This window comes from Podarcis filfolensis (genome assembly GCF_964270895.1).
Source record: "Podarcis filfolensis genome assembly, chromosome: 15".
NCBI lineage: Eukaryota > Metazoa > Chordata > Lepidosauria > Squamata > Lacertidae > Podarcis > Podarcis filfolensis.
This window is the reverse complement of record NC_139618.1, coordinates 5,830,418-5,849,869: the sequence shown is the minus strand read 5'-3', so window position 1 is coordinate 5,849,869 and position 19,452 is coordinate 5,830,418. Positions and strand designations below refer to the sequence as shown.

The 19,452-nt window shown below is 46.4% G+C and overlaps 1 protein-coding gene across 2 annotated transcripts in view; it reads left to right on the top strand.

The window, feature by feature from the left end:
* Nucleotides 1-1,171: 1,171 nt before the first annotated feature.
* The window catches only part of PPM1D (protein phosphatase, Mg2+/Mn2+ dependent 1D), a 33,901-nt gene continuing 15,620 nt past the window's right edge, over nt 1,172-19,452 (top strand). The window contains exons 1-3 of one of the 2 annotated variants that reach the window (XM_083587742.1): nt 1,172-2,345; nt 9,526-9,754; nt 17,158-17,282. In XM_083587742.1, coding sequence (XP_083443868.1) covers nt 1,979-2,345; nt 9,526-9,754; nt 17,158-17,282 — 721 coding nt within the window. In that variant the 5' untranslated portion in view covers nt 1,172-1,978. The remainder of the gene's footprint in view (nt 2,346-9,525; nt 9,755-17,157; nt 17,283-19,452) is intronic. The other variant, XM_083587741.1, reaches the window with a different exon arrangement.

Genomic DNA, 19,452 nt, shown 5'->3' with positions numbered 1-19,452 from the left:
TTGCAGAGCCTCAGGTAAAAAGATAAAGAAACATAGTGTTTTGTAACACCTTAACGACTGAGGCTGAAGTCATATACCTATTGACCCTGGGAAGGGAGTCCCACTGAGCTCAATGGGAATGACGTATTATTATGGCATAATAGGCTTTCGTGAAATAGTGTCCACATCATCAGCTGCATGGAGTGTGTTATCCATGCCTAATTAGCCGGTATATAAACACACACACAAAGTAGTAAAAAATGCAAGCAGTCTGGTCAGAGGGAAATTAAACGCAAGCAGGGCGGACTGTTGTCAACTATATCAAAGCTTAATTATAATATTTTTAACTGGAAGGTAGGGCCCTGTGTCACAGGCACATAAAACATATTGCAGCTCTTCACAGTCCATCATTCTAACCACTATGTATGTAACAAGGCCAAGACAGTCATAAGACTAACAATTTCTGGAGCCTGTTGTAGTCTAATTTGTGTGTGTGTGTGTGTGTGTGTGTGTGTGTGTATCGGGGTGTTGTCATGAGTATATGTACTTTAAATATGGCTAAGTCTGGATCCTACCCCATTGTTTTGATTACAATTTTTAAAAATTCAAATTTCTAAATATTTCTGTTATATGTTGTTACCATAGCACAAGTAAGAGGTTAAAGGCAGAGACCCCGCCAAGAAAGCTTCATGAATATGAATTCATTATGCCATTAAAATAATTTTTAAAAATCGAAGACAAACACCTTTTAACCTGAATCAAACCATTTTTTGTTAAAAAAAATAAGTCAAAGAAAACTTTATTGAATAAAACAATATATACATGGTTTCGAACAACTTGGGATAACGTTTTCCAAAAAGGCCACTTCTTGCACAATGCATGCATGAATTATAACAACAAATATTGACTAAAGAAGAAAAATAATAACACGAATTAAAGCATGCTTTAATAATGATACCTCAATCCATCATAACAAATATTACAGAAAAATAATAACATGAATTAAAACATACTCTTTAACAATGGAATGTTAATGTTTTGTTTATGAATTCAATAACCTGTACTCCCGAGTCCTTTAGAAACGGAGCAAGGCGGAGGGCAATGTACGATAAAATTAAAAAAAATCAACGCCAGAGAAAACCTTTCCTCTGTAACCAGGGCCCTCGGTTGTCCTTTCTTATCTTTAGAGCTTTTGAGAAGTGTGAGGGGTGTTTTGAACGCATTTCCTCCTCCCCTAGGTTTTAATATGGGGTTATTTTTGTTTCGCTTTGCGCTGCCTTGGGGGTAAGGTAAAGCGACTAACAAATCCAACGATCAAATAAATATTAATTTAAAAATACTAACAACACTGTAACCGCCAACCCATTCCATCTTCTGCCTAGATCACAAGGAGGTCCTTAAAACACAACATGAAAAGATTTGAGTTTGTCAGCGCGTGGGAGGAAGGAGCAACAGGGAGAACTGGCAAATCCGTCCTCTGCGCGCGCCTCCCTCGTTTTCCCTTTTCGGCGGGGGAGGCGGAGGCTAGTGCACGCGAGGCGCGCCCCCCGCTCCTCCCTTGGAACGTCGAACCTCCCCGGCGTTCTATCGGAAGCGGCGATTGTTCCGCCTTTTGCTACATCGCGCTCCGAGCCGCCCGCGCGGAGGGTTAGAGACGGGGAGAGGGAGAACCAGAACAGGGCATGCCTGGACAGCGCCTGCCAGCGCCGCCGCGGCTCCTCCTCTTCCTCCGACGGTCATAAACAATAAAGTCACCGCCGGCCGGGAGAGAGAGAGAGAGAAAGAGAGAGATTGATTGATTTGGGGGGGGGGGAGAGGAGGGGGCATCAAAAGAAAGAAGCCGAGCGCGGATCATCTCTAGGCTTTTCAGGGGAGCAGGGAAGGAGGAGAAGAAGAAGAAGAAGGGATAAAGCGGAGGAAGGAGGTGGGGGGGCGGCCGCGGCGGCCGCAGCCTGGTTCCCGTCGGGAGGAGGCAGAGGGGGCGGCCCGATCTCCCCGCATGGAGGGTCCCTGCTCGCTGGGGGTGAGCCTCTTCTCGGACCAAGGCGGCAGGAAATACATGGAGGACGTCACCCGCATCTTGGTCGAGCCGGAGCCAGAGGCGGCGTCGGGGATGGGCGCAGCGAGCGGCGGCGGCGGCGGCAGAGCATTAGGCGGGGATGATGGCGGCGGCGGCGACCGCTCGGTGGCCTTCTTCGCCGTCTGCGATGGGCACGGCGGGCGCGAGGCGGCCCATTTCGCCCGGGAGAACCTCTGGCCTTTCATCAAGAAGCAGAAGGGCTTCCGATCCCACAAGCCGGCCGCCGTCTGCGCCGCCCTTCGCAAGGGCTTCCTCGCCTGCCACCGGGCCATGTGGAAGAAGCTGCGTGAGTTACTGCTGCCCTTCGCTGCTTGTCAACCCCACATCGCCTTGTTTGTTTGTTTGTTTACCTCCCCCTTCCCCCTGTTTGTTTGTTTGTTTGTTTACCTCCTCCCCCATCGCTGCTTCCCCCTATATAGTCAGCGGGGCTTGCTTTGCATCCAAGTAAATGGGTGCACGATGACAGCAGGACCGTGCGCCGGAGTTTACTCGGGAGTAACGGCGCAATCCTAACGATACTTGTTCAGAAGTAAGGCCTACTGAATTCACTGGGGCTTGCCCCCTCTCCTCCCGTAAGTGAGGTTCGGATTGCCTACTATACAACGCAGTCCTAACCCTGCCATGCTTGAGTTCAGTGGGGCTTACTCCCGGGTAAGTAGGGTTCGGATTGCAACTGCTGCTCCGGATAGATGCAGGTTTACACAGGAGGAAGGCGTTTGTCTTCTATAAATTGGGCTTGCTCCCAGGTAAATGAGCAAAAGCCTCGCACCCCTATGGGCAGCGTCTCAGAATTAACTCCTATGGAGTTGTCTAAGGATGTATCCAACTAAATTCTTTTCCCCATTGAAAGACATAGACCTGATTTAGTCGTGCCCCTTTGATTTCCGTGGCTAGGCTCTAAGTAGAACACTAAATGCAACCGGCTGTCATCTTCCTGGTGGAATCCAGTGGGATTTCCAGAATGGCAGCACGTTTTCTTGCAAGCCTGTGCAGGTCTCTTTGGAAGTAAGTCCTACAAGATTCAGGAAGATCCTGGATGTTGTGCCACACAGTGTTATAGTGCCAGCTTCAAAGTCCTCCCCTGTTCACGCCTACTTCAGAGGTAGCTCTCACTGAGTTACTCATTCTGTTATTTAATTGTTTTGCTTTCAATGAAGCTTACTCCCTCAAATGGATTTACAATGGCAGAGGGGCTCCCTCCATTGTGTGTGTGTGTGTGTGTGTGTGTTTTGGGGAGCATCTTCCATGACACCTCCTTTCCTGGAATTAAAGTAGCTCCAGGTTTTTACTTCCTTTCTGTAGCATTCACATAAGGGAAGAGAGATCCTGATTAAATCTGACTCGGGCTAAATTGGATAGTATTATTTTGGGCTGCTGTTACAAGCGATGCATTTGGATTAAATTTTTTTTATGCATCATGCATTGGATAGGATTGTGGGGGTGGGGTTTAGTTAAAAAAAATAGTATTATTGATAATAGATTGTCTGAATTTCTGACCTGCCAATAAAAAAAAGTTGTGACTTGCATATTCAAACATGTAGCCGGATCCTGTGTGTGTTGCCTAGGAAATGTGTCCTACTGCATTGAGTGGGAATACAGGAATTCAGGTGCTGCCTTAAGCTGAGTTAGACCATTGGGGTCCACCAGTGTTCGAAATTAGTCAGGCACCAGGCACATTTTGCTAATGGCACAGGTCCAGTTGTGACTACATGGAGATCTCTGGATGCCAGGTTGGCAATTGACATCTCCATCTGGCTGGCCTCTCCAGCTTTCTTAAGCAAGTAAGCAGAAGAGCTTATTTACTGCATTCATATCCCACCTTTCCCCCCAGAGAGTACATGGCTCACCCACCCCCTCCTCAGTTAATCCCTACAACAACCTTGTGAGGTAGGTTAAGAGGCTGTGCTTGACTCCCAAGGTCACCCAGTGAGTGATCTTCATGGCTTGAGTGGGGATTTGAACCCTGATTTCCCAGGTCCTAGTCCAACACTTTAAGACTGGCTTCCCAGAGTCCTCCTGCTGTGGAGCAGCTATATAAATTAAGTAGGTAAATAAACATGGGGAAAGCAAAATGTCAATTAGAGAAGGATCTGAAATATTTTCCTTGAAGCTTGGCTTTGTTTTATTCTGGATTGTTTTATTTGATATTTTAATGTGTTGTAAACCACTTTGAGTTTTTTTGTTTAAACTATAAAGCAGTATAGAAATGAAACTAATAACAATAATAAATCTCACTGCCCCCCCATGGTGCCTAGACATTTAATTGTGTTGACCATAACCCAGGTTTAAGGAGCCATTTGGTGATTTTACCTGTTTCTAACACTGGCACCTAGCTCAGTATTGTCGGCATCACCCCAGGATTTCAGACAGGAATATTTCAGACAGGAATATTTACCAGCCCTACTAGCTGGAGATGCTGGGGATCCAACCTGAGACCTTTGCATGCAGAGCAAATGTTCAACCACTGAGTTATAGCCCCTTTCCCAAGGGGAGCCTAACCCCAGTGGGGCTTATTCCGAAATTAATCACCTGCAGAATTGTTCAGTTTTATGAACACTCAAGTAGGGAGGAGTATGTCCAAATGGGGAGTAGATGTTGGCTTGGGCCTTAGTTCTGTTCCTGCTTGCTTGGTGCCAAATCCTGCTGATCTCTGGGGTGAACACATGAATGGAACCGGACTTCAGAGCTGGGACTTTGTGTGTAGAGGAAGCATTGACTGGGTCTCGCTTACAAAGTAATTGCACACATCTGCGAATAGGCAGAATCTCATCTTCATGTGGAACTGTTGACCTGTGGTTTCATATAACTTTCAGCCAGGGGTGGGCAACCTGTGGCTGTCCTGATTTTTTGGACTCCAGCTCCCATCATCCTTGATGTGTTGGCTGGGGCTGATGGTATTACGCCCATCAACATCCAGAGAGCTGTATGATTGCTTAGAAAGCCAATGGTTTCCTCCTGCCTGACTGGTCAATGAATGCAGAGGCACTAGGGCGGTTGACAAGAGTCTATTCAAGTTACCGTATTTTTCAGTGTATAAGACGCCCCCATGTATATTTTGAGCCCCAAATTAAGAAGTAATTAATTGCAACATTCCATGTGTAACACAACCCCCAACTTTAAACTTTAAAAATTTTGGGGGAAATACAGTCTTATACATGGAAAAATACAGTAACTCTTCAGTTAATTTCCAGTACCATATTTTGGATTGCTTGTGCTTTTAGTCCATAGCTCCATTCACCTGCAGTCACACCCTAGAGGTGCTCTTCTAAGGCACTCATAAGTTTGTTGTAGTGTTTAGAGTAGGACCCATGAGTTCTGGGTTCAAATCCCCTCAGCCACCAAGTTTTCACTGGGTGACTTTGGGCCAGTTGGCATCTCTCAGTCTAACCTACCTGGGGGAGTGGGGGAATCACATATGCTGTCTTGAGCTCTTTGGAAGAAATGTGAGATATAAAAATAAAATCCTGCTTATTTCAGTGGGACTTACTCCTGGTTAAATGTGTGTAGCGTTGTCACCTTGTACACCCCACTGCAATTAACCCCCCCTCCCCTTTGCAGGCTTAATTCTTCATTACAGCTCATTCTGCCTTCTCACTTTTTCCCCCTCTTTAAAAAAATGTACATTATTTGAAATTTGTGGTCATTTATCCCCTTCCTTGATCCTGAAATGTGATGGGGTTAGCAGCGTGAAAGCTGGGTAATGTTCCTGAACTTGGATATGTGTGGAAATGAAGAAAAAATTAAGACAAAACTCAGAATATCCTAATAGCCGGTTTTGTCAGTGTATATCACGAAAGGAAACATTTGTGCATTTTAAGCACTTTGCAGAACTCTGGGCTCCTATCCATTAATAAGATTGTACCCCTTTCTCCTTGGGCTGCATTCCTTCTATGTGGCTACCCAGAAGTAAGCCCTGTTGAATTCATTGGGGCTTCAGGTAAAGTGGGGTTAGCATTTCAGCCTTTGTCTCTCCCTTCCTCAACCCAAACCCCCTGTAAGCTCTTTGTTAAAACAGGGTATGGCCAAAATTGGTTACAGCTTGTTGTAGCCAGGAAACAGGCCTGGACTGAATTAGTGACAACAAGGGGAATGTCCGAAATATATATTGCAAATGCCCGGTTCTCATAAAGAATGGAGCGTGGCTGTCAAATTTCAGATTTCCTTCCTTAATTGTTTTGCAGAGCAGAACCGGAGTGTGTTTGTGTGTGCCAATTTAGGGTCTGTTTCTCTTACCCATTTTCCTGGTTTTTCAGGCTACATAAGATAGCATCAGGGCCATATCAGGTTGTTTTCTGTAGGCCCCCCCCATGTTATTCTCCCCTCCCCTTCATCTGGCTGCAAGTTTATCCAGAGGCAGCCTCTCCAGGTGCCATTTTAAATTCCCCACAATGCCATGGGGCGCGCTCAGTGTAGTGTCACACCAGGGAACCCTGGGAAAGTAAAATGGCAGCCTTCAGCGGCCAATGGCATAGCAAGGTCTTGGAGCGCTGCGATCAGGTCACAGAAGAAAGATGGGATATAAATGAACTGGGTGGGAGGGAACACTGCGTGTTGGGAAGACTGCAGTCATGTTAAGATTTGCAAGGTGTAGCTGATGAATCGATCAAAATGTTCTCAACTGACTAAAAAGGAGCTCCTGATTAATAGGGCAGGAAGCTTTTCTTAAAAAAAAACATTTTTAATGCAGGTCACATTAGCAAAGAGGCGTAGCCTCTTGTGTGTGATGGGGTTCGGTCCCCAACATCTTGGGATACAGTTGGGAAAGACTTCCTGACTAAAATCTTGGAGAGCTGCTGCCAGTCCGTGTAGACAATAGTGGGCCAATGGTCTGAAAAGTACTATAAGGCATCCATTTGGCCACTGTGATGCTGGGTCTTTGGTCAGATCTACTAGGGCTCTTCTTAGGTTCTTATGACCCTAAAAGCACTGTACAGTACAGTGCCTGTCATTCTTGCCCAAAACCCTGATTTTTTTATTTGCAGGCATTCTATTTATCGGCATTTCCCTAACTGTTCATTTACACATTGCATTTGAGCTTTCGCATGGTGCCAAAAGCCGCTTCCGAATCTATAGTGCAAGTTTCGTACCCATTTCCATATTACTTACAAATGGATTTTTCTTTTCCTGGAAAGAAATAACACTGAAATTAGGCCTGAACTTGCGCTATATTCCACTAAAAGTTCAAGAAGCAGCTTTTACGTTGTTTGAAAGCTCAAATATAATGCGGAACTGAATAAGGGAAACGGAATAAGCTTCCATGTGAATGCAGCCTTAGAGTTGGATCTGGAAGAGCTGGACTCAAATCTCCACTTTAACCGTGAACTCACGGGGTGGACTTGGGTGCAGTCAAGCTCTCCTTAAATGGACATCTGCCTTGCATGGTTATTGAGGATCTTGCCTTTCAGCGTTGTTACCCAGAAGGAAAAGTGGGATGGAGATAACAGCTAAATAAATAAAATCTTGCAATAATAATATTAATAATAATAATCAGGGTTTAGGCAGGACTGACAGGGGCTGTACATTACTGTTAATTCCAGATCATAAGAACCTAAGAAAAGAGCCCTTGGTGGATTGGATTGAAAGCCCACCAAGCCCAGGATCTCAATGGTCACCCAGTTGCCTGTGAGAAGTCCGCAAGCAGGTCAAGAACGCAACAGCAAATCTGCCCATTTGTGATTCCCAGCAGCTGGGCATTCAGAGCGGGAGAACAAGCTGCAAGAAGAAGCGATGGTCTTAAAATCAGTGTCAAGACCCAGGGTTGCTCCTAGCAGCTGGGCTTCCGAGCCCTGGCTGGCAATTGGCACGTGCTGCAGCCAGTTGATGCACTCTTGGCTCTGTTCCCTGGCCAATGGCTCAGGGGTGTAGGGGAGGGACCTGCCTTTGTTCCTCTGAGCGCATTTGGTTCGCAAGGGGGAGGGAGAGAGAGAGAGAAGGGGCTGCAAAAATCTGTCCAATGTCTGCATGTGTGTAGGGTAGAGGAGAGGTGTCTCGAAAAGTCTTGATTGAATCTCCGAGTTTAAGCATGCCTTCTGTGTATGTGTGGGCTCAGACAAAAACCGGATTTGATCATGAGCTGACTGTGGTTGTACACAGTTTGCTGTGCTGCTGTTTCTTTAATCCTCGTGGTGCAGTGATATTTGTGGTGTATATGTTGTGTCCGCCCCTGCCCTCCCCAAAGCATCCTCAGTGTCTCAGAAGAGTTGGGAAATGTAGGAAGTGGCCTTATATCAAGTCAGAACATTGGTCCATATAGCTCAATATTGTCCACACTGACTGGCAGCAGCTCTCTAGGGTTTGGGGGGGGGAGGTCTCACCCGACCCATGGGCCTTCCTCACGTGGAGCAGATGCTGTACCATTGAAAAGCGACCCCTTCCTGAGAGCTGTGAGGAGACCCCCCCCCCGTTCCCCTCCTGGAGCCACAGTGTGGTTTAACAAGCCTTATTCTTGGAATTGAAGCTCTGTGAGGGGGACAGGCGTCTCCTACCAACTCTCAGCACCCCTAACAAATGGCCTTTCCCAGAATTATTTAGGGGTGGTAAAAGCCATTGCTTTTTAGAGTCACATGCTAGTGCTTTAAGTTGATGGTGCGCATGTGGCCTTTGAGTTTGGGAACTGGTCCACAGGATACGGAGAATAGTCACTTCCATGCTTTCGCTTGCTTTTGACTCTGGCCCTGCCCACTGCTGGAACGCAGCTTCTGGAAATAAGGGAATGTGGGCCTTATGCTGAGAAACTTTGCCCATTATTATTATTATTATTAGTAGTAGTAGTAGTAAAAGAAATAGTAGTAGTAGTAGTAGTAGTAGTAGTAGTATAGTGCCCTTCATCCAAAAGCCTCAGAGCAGTTCACAGCATTAAAATATAAGATAAAACAAAATACATAATAAAAACCAGAACAAAACATACCAATTCCCACCCCCTCAAAAAAACACATTTAAAAAGATACATGTTAATTGGCCCAAGGACTGGTTGAAGAGGAATGTTTCCGCCTGGCACCTAAACATATATAATGAAGGCAGTCCTCGAAGTATTACAGCCCTGAGCCATTTAAGGCTTTATAGGTCAAAACCAGCATTTTGAATTGGGCCAGGAAGCTAATGGGATGCCAATGCAGTCGGACTAGGATCGGCTCAAACCGTCTTGTCTCGGTGAGCAACCCGGCCACCAAATTCTGCATTGGCTGATGTTTCTGGACTGTCTTCAGAGGCAGCCCCATGTATAAAAACGTTGCGGTAATCTAACCGAGAGGTTACCAGAGCCTAGGCGACAGAAGTGAGGCTATCCCTGTCCAGACTGGGGCGCAGCTGGGCCACCAGCTGAAGCTGATGGAAGGCATGCTGCGCCACCGAGGCCACCTGACCCCTTTGGGGAATGAGTATCTGTGGGCCTGGTTTATGCCTGTACTTTTTGTTCAGGATGTTGTGCCTAAGTTAAAATCCATTTTCTCATCTCCCCCGCTTTGCAGCAGAGTGGCCGAAGACCATGACCGGCCTGCCAAGCACGTCTGGGACGACCGCCAGCGTGGTCATCATCCGGGGCTCAAAGATGTACGTGGCTCACGTTGGCGACTCGGGTGTGGTGCTCGGAGTCCAAGACGACCCCAAGGACGACTTCATCCGGGCTGTGGAGGTGACGCAGGATCACAAGCCCGAGCTCCCGAAGGAGAGGCAGCGGATCGAAGGCCTCGGGGGCAGGTAGCCATCTTGTCTTATCTTTTTGTGCTGTGTGACGAAAAAGTTGGTTCTGCTGGACAGGTTGGATCAGGGGTCAGCAAACTTTTCCAGCAGGGGGCCGGTCCACTGTCCCTCAGACCTTGTGAGGGGCCAGACTATATTTTTTTTGGGGGGGAAATGAACGAATTCCTATGCCCCACAAATAACCTAGACATGCATTTTAAATAAAAGCACACATTTTCCTTGTACAAACACCAGGCAGGCCCCACAAATAACCCAGAGATGCATTTTAAATAAAAGGACATATTCTACTCATGTAAAACATACTGATTCCCGGACCATCCACAGGCCGGATTTAGAAGGCGATTGGGCCAGATGCAGCCCCCAGGCCGTAGTTTGCCTACCCAAGTGGTTTTTTTCTTCTTCTGTTTTTACCTGCCAGCAAATGGTTAACAAACGGCAGCCTCTGATTGGCCGTGGTTCCAGGAGGGAGAGTTTAAAAGGAGAGGATTTAAAGAGAGACAATTAGTTAAGAGGGTGGTTGAGGGGGGGTTGGAGTTGAGGTTGGTAGATAGGTAGGGAGACGGGCTGAGGTAAAAAGCGTTAATGGGAAAAAGAGTTGGTTCTGGAAAAAAGCAGCGTCTGCTCTGAGCGTATTGTGAAGGACAGAGTGTGGTGTTGCGCAGTTTTTTTTTAGCTCCCCCCCCCCAACTTTTTGTACACAATAAGGATCCTGCGATCTACCAGGATCAGCTGGGGATCTACCAGTAGATCGCAATCTACTGGTTGGACATCCCTAGTCCTAGTCCTCAGGAGCAGGATTGTTAAAGGGGGTGGATAACTGAAAGAAAGTATCACCGTATAAAGGGACCAAACCTATAATGCTAAAACAACTGAGGACGAATTTAAGCGAAATCACACTGTATTCCTGAAGTAGCCAAAATTTAACCCATTTGTGTTATATACTATCTTGCCTTAAATAAATCTTTATTGTTTATTTAAAGAAAACCTGTCTGAGACTCCAACTTACTACTTATCCCCTCACAAAGGTCCCCCCGCAGGATACGCTGGGGTAGAATTTTAAGAGGAAAAGAAAAGAAACCTTCGGGTAAAGGGTTGTTCAGTGAGGTGGGAGCAATTTATCTAAGAGGGAGCGGGCCCAACGGCGTGAGGCGTGAGAGGAAAAAGTGCCGTCGCGCCCGTCCCATGCTGCTCCCAAGGGGAGGCGTTTTCGGAAGGCTCTCTGGTCATCTATCCCCAGGGTTGGCAGCTGAATCTGGTCAACAGGTCAGATGCTGACTCCCTCCACCCCCTGTGGACCACTTTGACCGGTGTGGGCTGTCAATCACGTAACACCACATGATGCTTTTCTGCCAGTCTTGGCTCCCGAGGGGATTTGTAGTGAAGGAGACGGCATTTCAGATATTCAGGGCCTGAGTCATTTAGGACTTTGAACATTAATGTGACTTGGGCCTGAAATTAAAACAGGTAGACAATTTATGGGGTTGGGGGAGAGAGAGCCTTTTTGTCAGTTGCTGATTCCCCCTTTTTTAACTGGAGGCGCCAATGGTTATAAATGTTTCCTGATTTTAAATGATGGTAAACTTGGCTAAGATCGTATAATACATCAGTCTCTGAAAATGTCCCCCCAAATGATAAATTCAATATCAACCTGCCCCTGCACTGAGATGTGCGTATCTTACCTTGCTGCCATCAATGCCCAAAATAAGGGGAGGCTTCACTATCATTTCAGCACTAAGTGAAAAATTCTCCATTTCCCTCAGCTTCTAAACACTGCTTGCTTTTCAGGGTTTCAAATTTTAAGTTTTTAAAAATTGTTTTATCTGGCTTTTTTTAAAATGTGTTTTATTTGTGTGAGAGGGAGATGCTGGTTGGCTGTTGAAATGGACAAACAAACGAAATATTTAAAACGTATATATGAATGTGTGACTTTATTAGCTGGATCAGAGCAAAGTGTCTGTCTAGTCCCATTTCCAGCAGCAGGCTGCCAGATGCTCCTGGGAAATTTGCAAAGAAAGTCATGAAAGCAAATGGCTCCTTTTGGTTGCAAGACCCCGGCATCTGGCGCTGAGCTCTGGCGCAGAAAAAGCTCTGGCTCCCTGCGAGTCATAGTCCATAAATCATGAGCCAGCCCTCAGGAGTTCCCCTTTTCATTTTGCTCTCCTGCTGGGGTTGGATGTCATTTTGGCATGGATGCCAACCAATCAGGATGCCAGCTATGGGCAAGAGGCCAACCAAGCAGGGTTCCCATCCCAACCAGAGGCGGAGTAGATTTGCAAGGTTGGTCAAGCTGGCGCTAACCTTCCTTTCGCCCCGCTGTCTGCAGACACAGTCTACAGCAGGGGTACCCTATGTGGTGTCTTATAGCTCTTGTCTTCCCAAGCTATTGGCCATGCCAGCTGGGGTTGATGGGAGTTGTAGTCCACATATGGAGGACACCCCATTGGCTATTGCTGATCTAGTGTCACCCTGGCTGACGTCAGCCGTGGTTGGAATCCCTGGCAGTCATGGTTTTCATTGCAGCCCGAGTGTGAGGTGCAGTTGCAGACCAGCCAGACTTCAAAGTGCAGTTGCAAACATTGGTCAGGCCTGACATTAACTTTCCTCCCTGGCATGTTGGTTTTTCTGTTTGTGGTGATTTATTATTTGTATGGGGGAGCATTTAATCATGTCAGCCGTCCCCTGCATTCTGATGCATTGCAGCGCAGACAAAGAATGTACCATTCTTGACCTCAGTACTCTGTACAACAAGATAGTTCAGTATTAATATTATTTTTGTTATTATCCATATCATAGATATGGCAGTGGGGACTTGGTCTGAGATAAGAGCTGGTGGCCTCTTATTGAAAGTTTTGCTTCGGTGAGATTTGAAATTGGATTTCTTTTTAACGTGTAGCTCAGTGCTGTGCGGGGTGATCCTAAGAACGCAAGAACAGGCTGCTGGATCAGGCCAGTGATCCATCCAGTCCAGCATCCTGTTCTCATAGGGGCTACCCAAATGCCTTTGGGGGAAACCCACATCCAGGACTGGAGTGCAAGACCCTCTTCCCTCCTGTGGTTTCCAGCAAATGATATTCAGAAGCGTTCTTGCCTCTGACTGTGGTGGCAGAGCATAGCCATGTAACCACCAATAGCCCTCTCCTCCATGAATTTGATCAGTCCTCTTTTAAAGCCATCCAGGTTGGTCGCCATCACTGCCTCCTGTGGCAGTGAGTTCCGCAGTTTAACTACGTGCTGCACGAAGAAGTGCTTTCTTTCCCCTGTCAAACCAAGGATTGTTAGTCACAAGGGATGTATTCTACAGGGCCAAAGGCAGCATTGCCTCTGAAAACGTGTGGCTTGGCGACATCAGCTAGAGAGGACTGTTGGCTTCTTATGGGCTTCCCAAGATGCATCTGGTTGTCTGCTGTGGGGCACAGGACACTGGAGGACTAGATTGATCTCCGTTCCGATCCACCAGGGCTCTTCTTCCCATCCTGTGGTCACGCTGCAGTGTGACCCAAAAGCCCGGAACATCCTGTGTGCGCCCTCCACCCGCAATCTTTCAGTCCACGGTTGTTGCTGGTGCTGCATGATGCGCTTAATGATTTTTCCAGCCATCGTAGGATTTGGGGGGGGGGATCTTGAGAGCAGGCGAGTGTGTGTGTAGCAGGGGGTCCGTCAGCTGCCGTGCCCCTGTTGCAAAACAAAATCTCTGGGGCTTGGAAGTTGGCAGCGCTTCATAGGAACGTTGCCCTGAGTGCTTGTAGCATATGGATGGGCACTGTTCCCTCTCCGCCCTCCTCTCTCTTTTCAAGTCTCTCTGAAACAGAGATAACCTGAAGGTTTTTTCTCGCTGACATCACCAGCAACGCATCTCTGTGGGGCTTGTTAACATCCAGTTATTTGAGCGCAGAGCAGGTGGAGAGGCTCATCGGGTTTTTTCGCTAGGGGATGGCACATGTTGCAGGATGAGAATCCCCTCCTGTTTCAGGCTTGCTCTGTTGTGGTTGTTGTTTTATATGCCACCCATCTGACTGGGTTGCCCCAGCCACTCTGGGCAGCTCCCAACAAAAAAATAAATTAAAAACACAAACACTAAAACCTTCCCGGAACAGGGTGGCCTTCAGATGTCTTTTAAAAATCACATAGCTGTTTATCTGTTTGACATCTGCTGGGAGGGCGTTCCACAGGGCGGGTGCCACTACTGAAAAGGCCCTCTGCCTGGTTCCCTGCAATGTCACTTCTCATAATGAGGGAGCCACCAGAAGGCCCTTGGAGGTGGACCTCAGTGTCTGGGGCTGGAGGATGGGGGTGGAGACGCTCCTTCAGGTAGACAGGGCTGAGGCTGTTTAGGACTTTAAAGGTCAACACGCAACACTTTGAATGGAGCTCGGAAACGTACTGTGAGCCAATGGAGTTATTTTAGGACCGATGTTATATGGTCCCGGCAGCTGCTCCCAGTCACCAGTCTAGCTCCACGGGGCATAGTTATTGCTCTAAGGTCTTGACCTCTGTTAGAAAGGGGGGAAATGCATTAGCCACAACAGAGCAGCCAACATACCACAACATTCCTCCTTTACAACATCTGTGCTACTGATTCTCAGATTTTGGGATTGTTGAATTGTATACAACAAAAAATTAAATCGATTTGGGTTGTACTAGACGAAAAAATTTAAGCAATTTGACCTAAAGTCACTTCTGGGGCACTTAATAGTTTCATAGTAGCTCCCCTGGTGTCTCTTTTCCCTCCCATGTAAAAGAAGTGTTCCTGTTCAGAATTCAAGTTAGCCAGCCATGTTTTCCTCTAGAATGCTTGAAGCTGTAACAAGCTCAACTGAGACTTTCCCTGTGTTGGCTTTTCATTGTTCTTTTTTGACTTGCACTAGGCATTTTGTGTGCTGGAGAGCATTGGCCATACTCGAGCTTGGTGGTTTTTTACTTTTGGGTGGGTGGGGGAAGAACTCCCCCCTTTTAGATTTGTTTTGTACGCTTCCTGGAAACCTTGGAGTTATCTGAGCACACTGATAACATCCCTCTTTTGGTTGGCCATGTTTTGGCTACAGCCCTGTCTGCCCTCATCTAACGGCGTTCTCATTTAGGAGGAGTGATGTTGGAAGTACAAAACCAGAGGTCATTCCACAGGTGGCTTTGCGGTTAATTCTGTCCTTGGTGTTAGTCAGCTACCCAAGAGGGGGTGTCGCTTAGCAACCGGTCAGAGCAACCTGATATTTACTGAGGTAGCAGGTGGTCTGATCTGATCAGCTGTGTAGTTCTTGCAGGAGTTTTTCCTCTATCTGTTTGGTTTGAATGTCTCCCTGCTAAATACAAGGCCCGAAAGAAGACAGCCAAAACCTCTCTGTTCCTTTCTCCTCAAATTATACACTGTTTTTTTGTTTAGGTTCCTAAGTAAGGTGCCATCAGTATTCCTTTTCTCTCTCGACTCTATCTGCTTTATTTAACTCAGTTTGCTAACACATTTTGGGGGTGGTATTCCATATTATCTGTGACCTTATAGGTGGTTCCCAGATTGCTGCTTGTAGTTTCATTGATCTGCATCTCAGCAGTTCTGTGTCCCCATTGGGCATACAGCTCCTTTCTGCTACTCTGAAAGATTAATAGCTAACTGACACCTGCTTCTTGGCATCTGTGGTTTGCTTTTTGGCTCCCAAACTGGTCCTGCTGGTTAAGCGCTGGAGAGCAGGTGCTGAAAATTTCAAGGTGCAGCTCTTGTCCCTGACGAACCCTTTGCCAGAGGGTTGGTGACGTCTGCTTCTCCCTTCCTTTCTTCTTACTGTTGCTGGGGGAAATCCTGAGGTACTTGGGTAGTTTTACATATTTCAGTTTTTGTTTTGTTTTTTTAAAAAAGGCTAATGCGAACAATCTTTGCTCCTGCTTTTGGTGAGAGGCCAAGGCAAGTGTCTAAATAAACGCCTTTATTATACAGCTTTTGGAGATATACAGGGCACCTCTGTACCCTGGTTTCTGGCACTTGAGGTGCATGTTTTTGGGTACCATCTTATTTTTATGGTTGCAAGCTTTCTTAAAAATTGTTTTTAAAATGGCATTTAATACTGTGACCCATCCTGGAACCTTAGGTTGAAGGGCAGGCAGTAAATAATAAAATAATAATAATAATAATAATAATAATAATAATAATAATAATAATTAATACAATAAAAATAGATTTTGAACATCAGCAATTTGGTCGTGGCAGGGGGTGGCATCTCAGGGCAACAGACCTGTCTGGTGCTGCCTTTGTGTCTATTTCCTCTACCCCAGAAGTGGAGAAAGAAACACATTGGAAGGAGCAGCACGAGGACCAGCCCTAGGCTGCCAGTGAAGTGCTTTCATTGTCTGTGTCAAGGAATCCGGAAGCTTTTATAGGGAGTCTGGCCTTGCCACATGATCAGCTGCAGCCTATCAGTGTTAAGAGGTTTCCTCATTGGCCTGATAGGCTTCTTTGTCGTTCCCTCTTTTTCATTTGGCCATACAGCCAGAATCCCCTCCTGTCACCCCTTCAGCTTCTAGGATTCAAATAGATCTGAGTCCAAGTTTTGCAGTTGAGAACACTATTTTGTAGTTGCTAGAAATTGGACGCATTAGGGGGTTCAGAATGAGTCTTCTGTTTTTCCTCTGCTGCTGATGGTTTTCCAGTGGCAAGGAGTTCTTTCTACAGCTTTTGTCTTATTTATTTATTTATTTATTTATTTATTTATTTGTATTTATTTATTTATTTATTATCATTTGTTTGTCAACTCAGAACATACTGGGTTGTATCCAATGATAGTCATATTCAAGGTAGACCCATTGAAACTGATGAGTAAAACTTAGCTTACATCTGCACCAGACATTTAAAACTGTATTGTAACTCCTTAAGCAGTCAAGGCTTGCCCCAAAGAACCTTGGGAACTATAGTCTGTTGAGGAAGCTGAGAATTCTTCGGAAAACCCTATCCCCTTCACAGAGCTACAGTTTCCAGAGTTCCCTGGAAAGAGGAATTGATCGATAAATGAGAATTTTAGCTCTGTGAGGGGAATTAGGTTCTCCTAATAATGGACAGTATTGAACCAGATGGGCCAATAGTCTCCCTCAATACAAGGTAGTTTGCCATATACACTTTTAAGTCTTAAATAGGGAGAAAACCCCAAAAGCAGCTCCACGAAGCCTTTGTTGCAAAATCCGACTGACGGTTAGTGGAAAAATTGCGAGTGGGGGATGGAATAGGGTGCTTAGCTGGCTAGACCCCTGAGCAGCACAGCTCTGCACTGCAACATTTTATCGCAGCTCCTACTTATAAAAACAATGAGATCATTCACACTTTGACAGTTTTACAGCTTCGTAACTGACTTGCCTTCTCTTTCTTCTCCCCTATTCTCTCCTCCTGGATTCCTCTCCCTGCCACCCTGCCCTGACTCTTTTAGTGTGATCAATAAATCCGGCGTGAATCGGGTCGTGTGGAAGAGGCCTCGCCTGACCCACAACGGCCCTGTGCGGCGAAGCACAGTGATTGACCAGATTCCGTTCCTGGCGGTGGCTCGGGCCCTAGGTAAGCAAGCGATTGGCCAGGCCAAGGAGATGATGGGGGCGGAGGAGATCTAACTTGACTGCCAATGCTATGGATATCCTTTGGGGCAGTAGGGCGCAGCTTGCAGCTTCCAGTCCAATGCAGGCGCTTTTTCCCCATAGGAGAGAAAGGAAACTATTCACTTAACACGCAGTGGAGGAATAAAATTGGTCTCCCAGATTTCTAGCCCTGGAAACCACAGTTTCATTTCAAGTTCATTTATATCCCACCTACCTTCCAAGGAGTTCAAGATGGCAAATATCTTCTCCTGTCCATTTTATCCTCTCAGCAACCCTGCAAGGTAGGTTAGGCTGAGGGTGAGTGATTGGCCCAAGGTCACCATTGAGCTTCACTTCTGAGCGGGGATTTGAACTCTGGTCTCCCAGGCCCTCGTCTTAACGCTACAATCATTACACTACAGTGGCTTTCATGGTTGTAAGTGGATTTTGTATCCTGGTTCTGGGAGGGCCAGCATTCACCGTAACTTTGTTAGTGCAGGCCTCATGAGAGACGGTGGATTGTGCTAGTCTGTGAATGGATTGCCTTCCTATATCTATGCCTCTGGTGAGAGAGCTCCTATGGCACAGGGGCACTTTCTTCACTGCCTTGTGTATCTCGGTGGCTTCCAGACTTCTCTCGGGATGCAAAAATCGCTCCTTTTCAATGGCTTCTTTCGGGTAAGAGCAAGTGTAAAAATAACTGCATTTCATTTAGTAATGCAAAGGTATAGTGCTCTGTGAGCCGCCATTTTAGGATTAATAATGGGCACTGTTAGCATTGCTGAAGTATAAAACAAAAGTGAAAGCAGGTCCCACGTTGTGGGTCAGAGGTGGGTCTTGGGTCTGGACTAGCTGAAAACCACCACTTTAGAGGCTCTAAGCACTGAAAATATTGTCCCCCAATATGTAATACAACAAAAGCCATACTAAACCATAAAATTTAAAAAAGTAATTCTTAGAAAACCCCCATAGATTGATTGTAATACATAACAGGATCTGATTTCCTCGCATTATTTTGAACTATGTTAGTATCCCTGGTTTTATGTGGGGTTAAGAGAACAAAAAAAGTAGGGCAAGTGTGTGTAGAGGAATGTAATGAAGTCTTATCAAAGTCCTGATGGACTACTTGGATGCTTTAAAAAAAATAAATCTCAAATGCCAAATCGTTTTATTTTTAAAAATCTCATTTTTCTTTTGGGTGCCCCTGCCTTTCTGGTGCCCTAAGCATGTGCTTAATCTGCCTCTTGGGTAATCTAGCACAGCCGCTTGTGGGGGGGGGGCTCCAGCTGCTCATTCCCCTGCCCCCCTTGCAGCCAAGCTTGTTGGCTCAGGTGGCAAACAGGCTCTCACAGCTTTGGGAAAATGCTGCATTCTCCATTTGAGGGTGGAAAGCTGCCCTGTGTGTCTCTATCCACTATCCTCAAAACTGTTAGGTTGTCAATAATGCTCCAGGCACTTGGCTGGCACCCAATGCTGGCTGCCCTCGTAGATGCACCTACCTCAGTAGCTCCTGGAGCAAGGAAGCGTGCTCTGACCTCAGATAACTCCTTTGATCCAGACACGGTCTCACTTTTCCAATAGTTGGCTCGTTCTGCCAAGTTCCTCCTCCAATCACTTTGACTGCTGTGAAGGCACACGATAGGATTTACAGTATTTCAAAGTTAAGGCTTATGCCCCAGGGAGGTTGCTCCAGTGCTGCTAATGTCATAGTTTGGCTTCACCCCCGGAGGCACACTCCATTCCCTCTCGAGACAGACGGATGCCGACAACAGCCAACAAAACAAAAAAAGCTTGCTTTAAACCAGAAGCAATTTGTTTCACGTCGTGGTATTTACTATTCCAGTACATCAAGGAAAACACACCCTTTCCCGTATAAACTCGTTAGGTTTGCTTACTTGTATCCTTCTGTAATAAGATTCCCCACACCCCCAGCCCTGCCAGGAGATGACAGGGATTCACCCTGGGACCTTCTGCATCCAAAGCAGGTGCTCCACCCACTGAGCCACACAGCCCTTCCCCCTTCCCGCTCCATCTCCATTTCTGTACACCACAGAGACATGCCTTGGCAACCCAGCAGTAAATGTTCACAGGGGCCCTTCCAGTTACACCATTGGGGATGTTGTTTTGATTCCATATACCAGCCTCACAAAGTG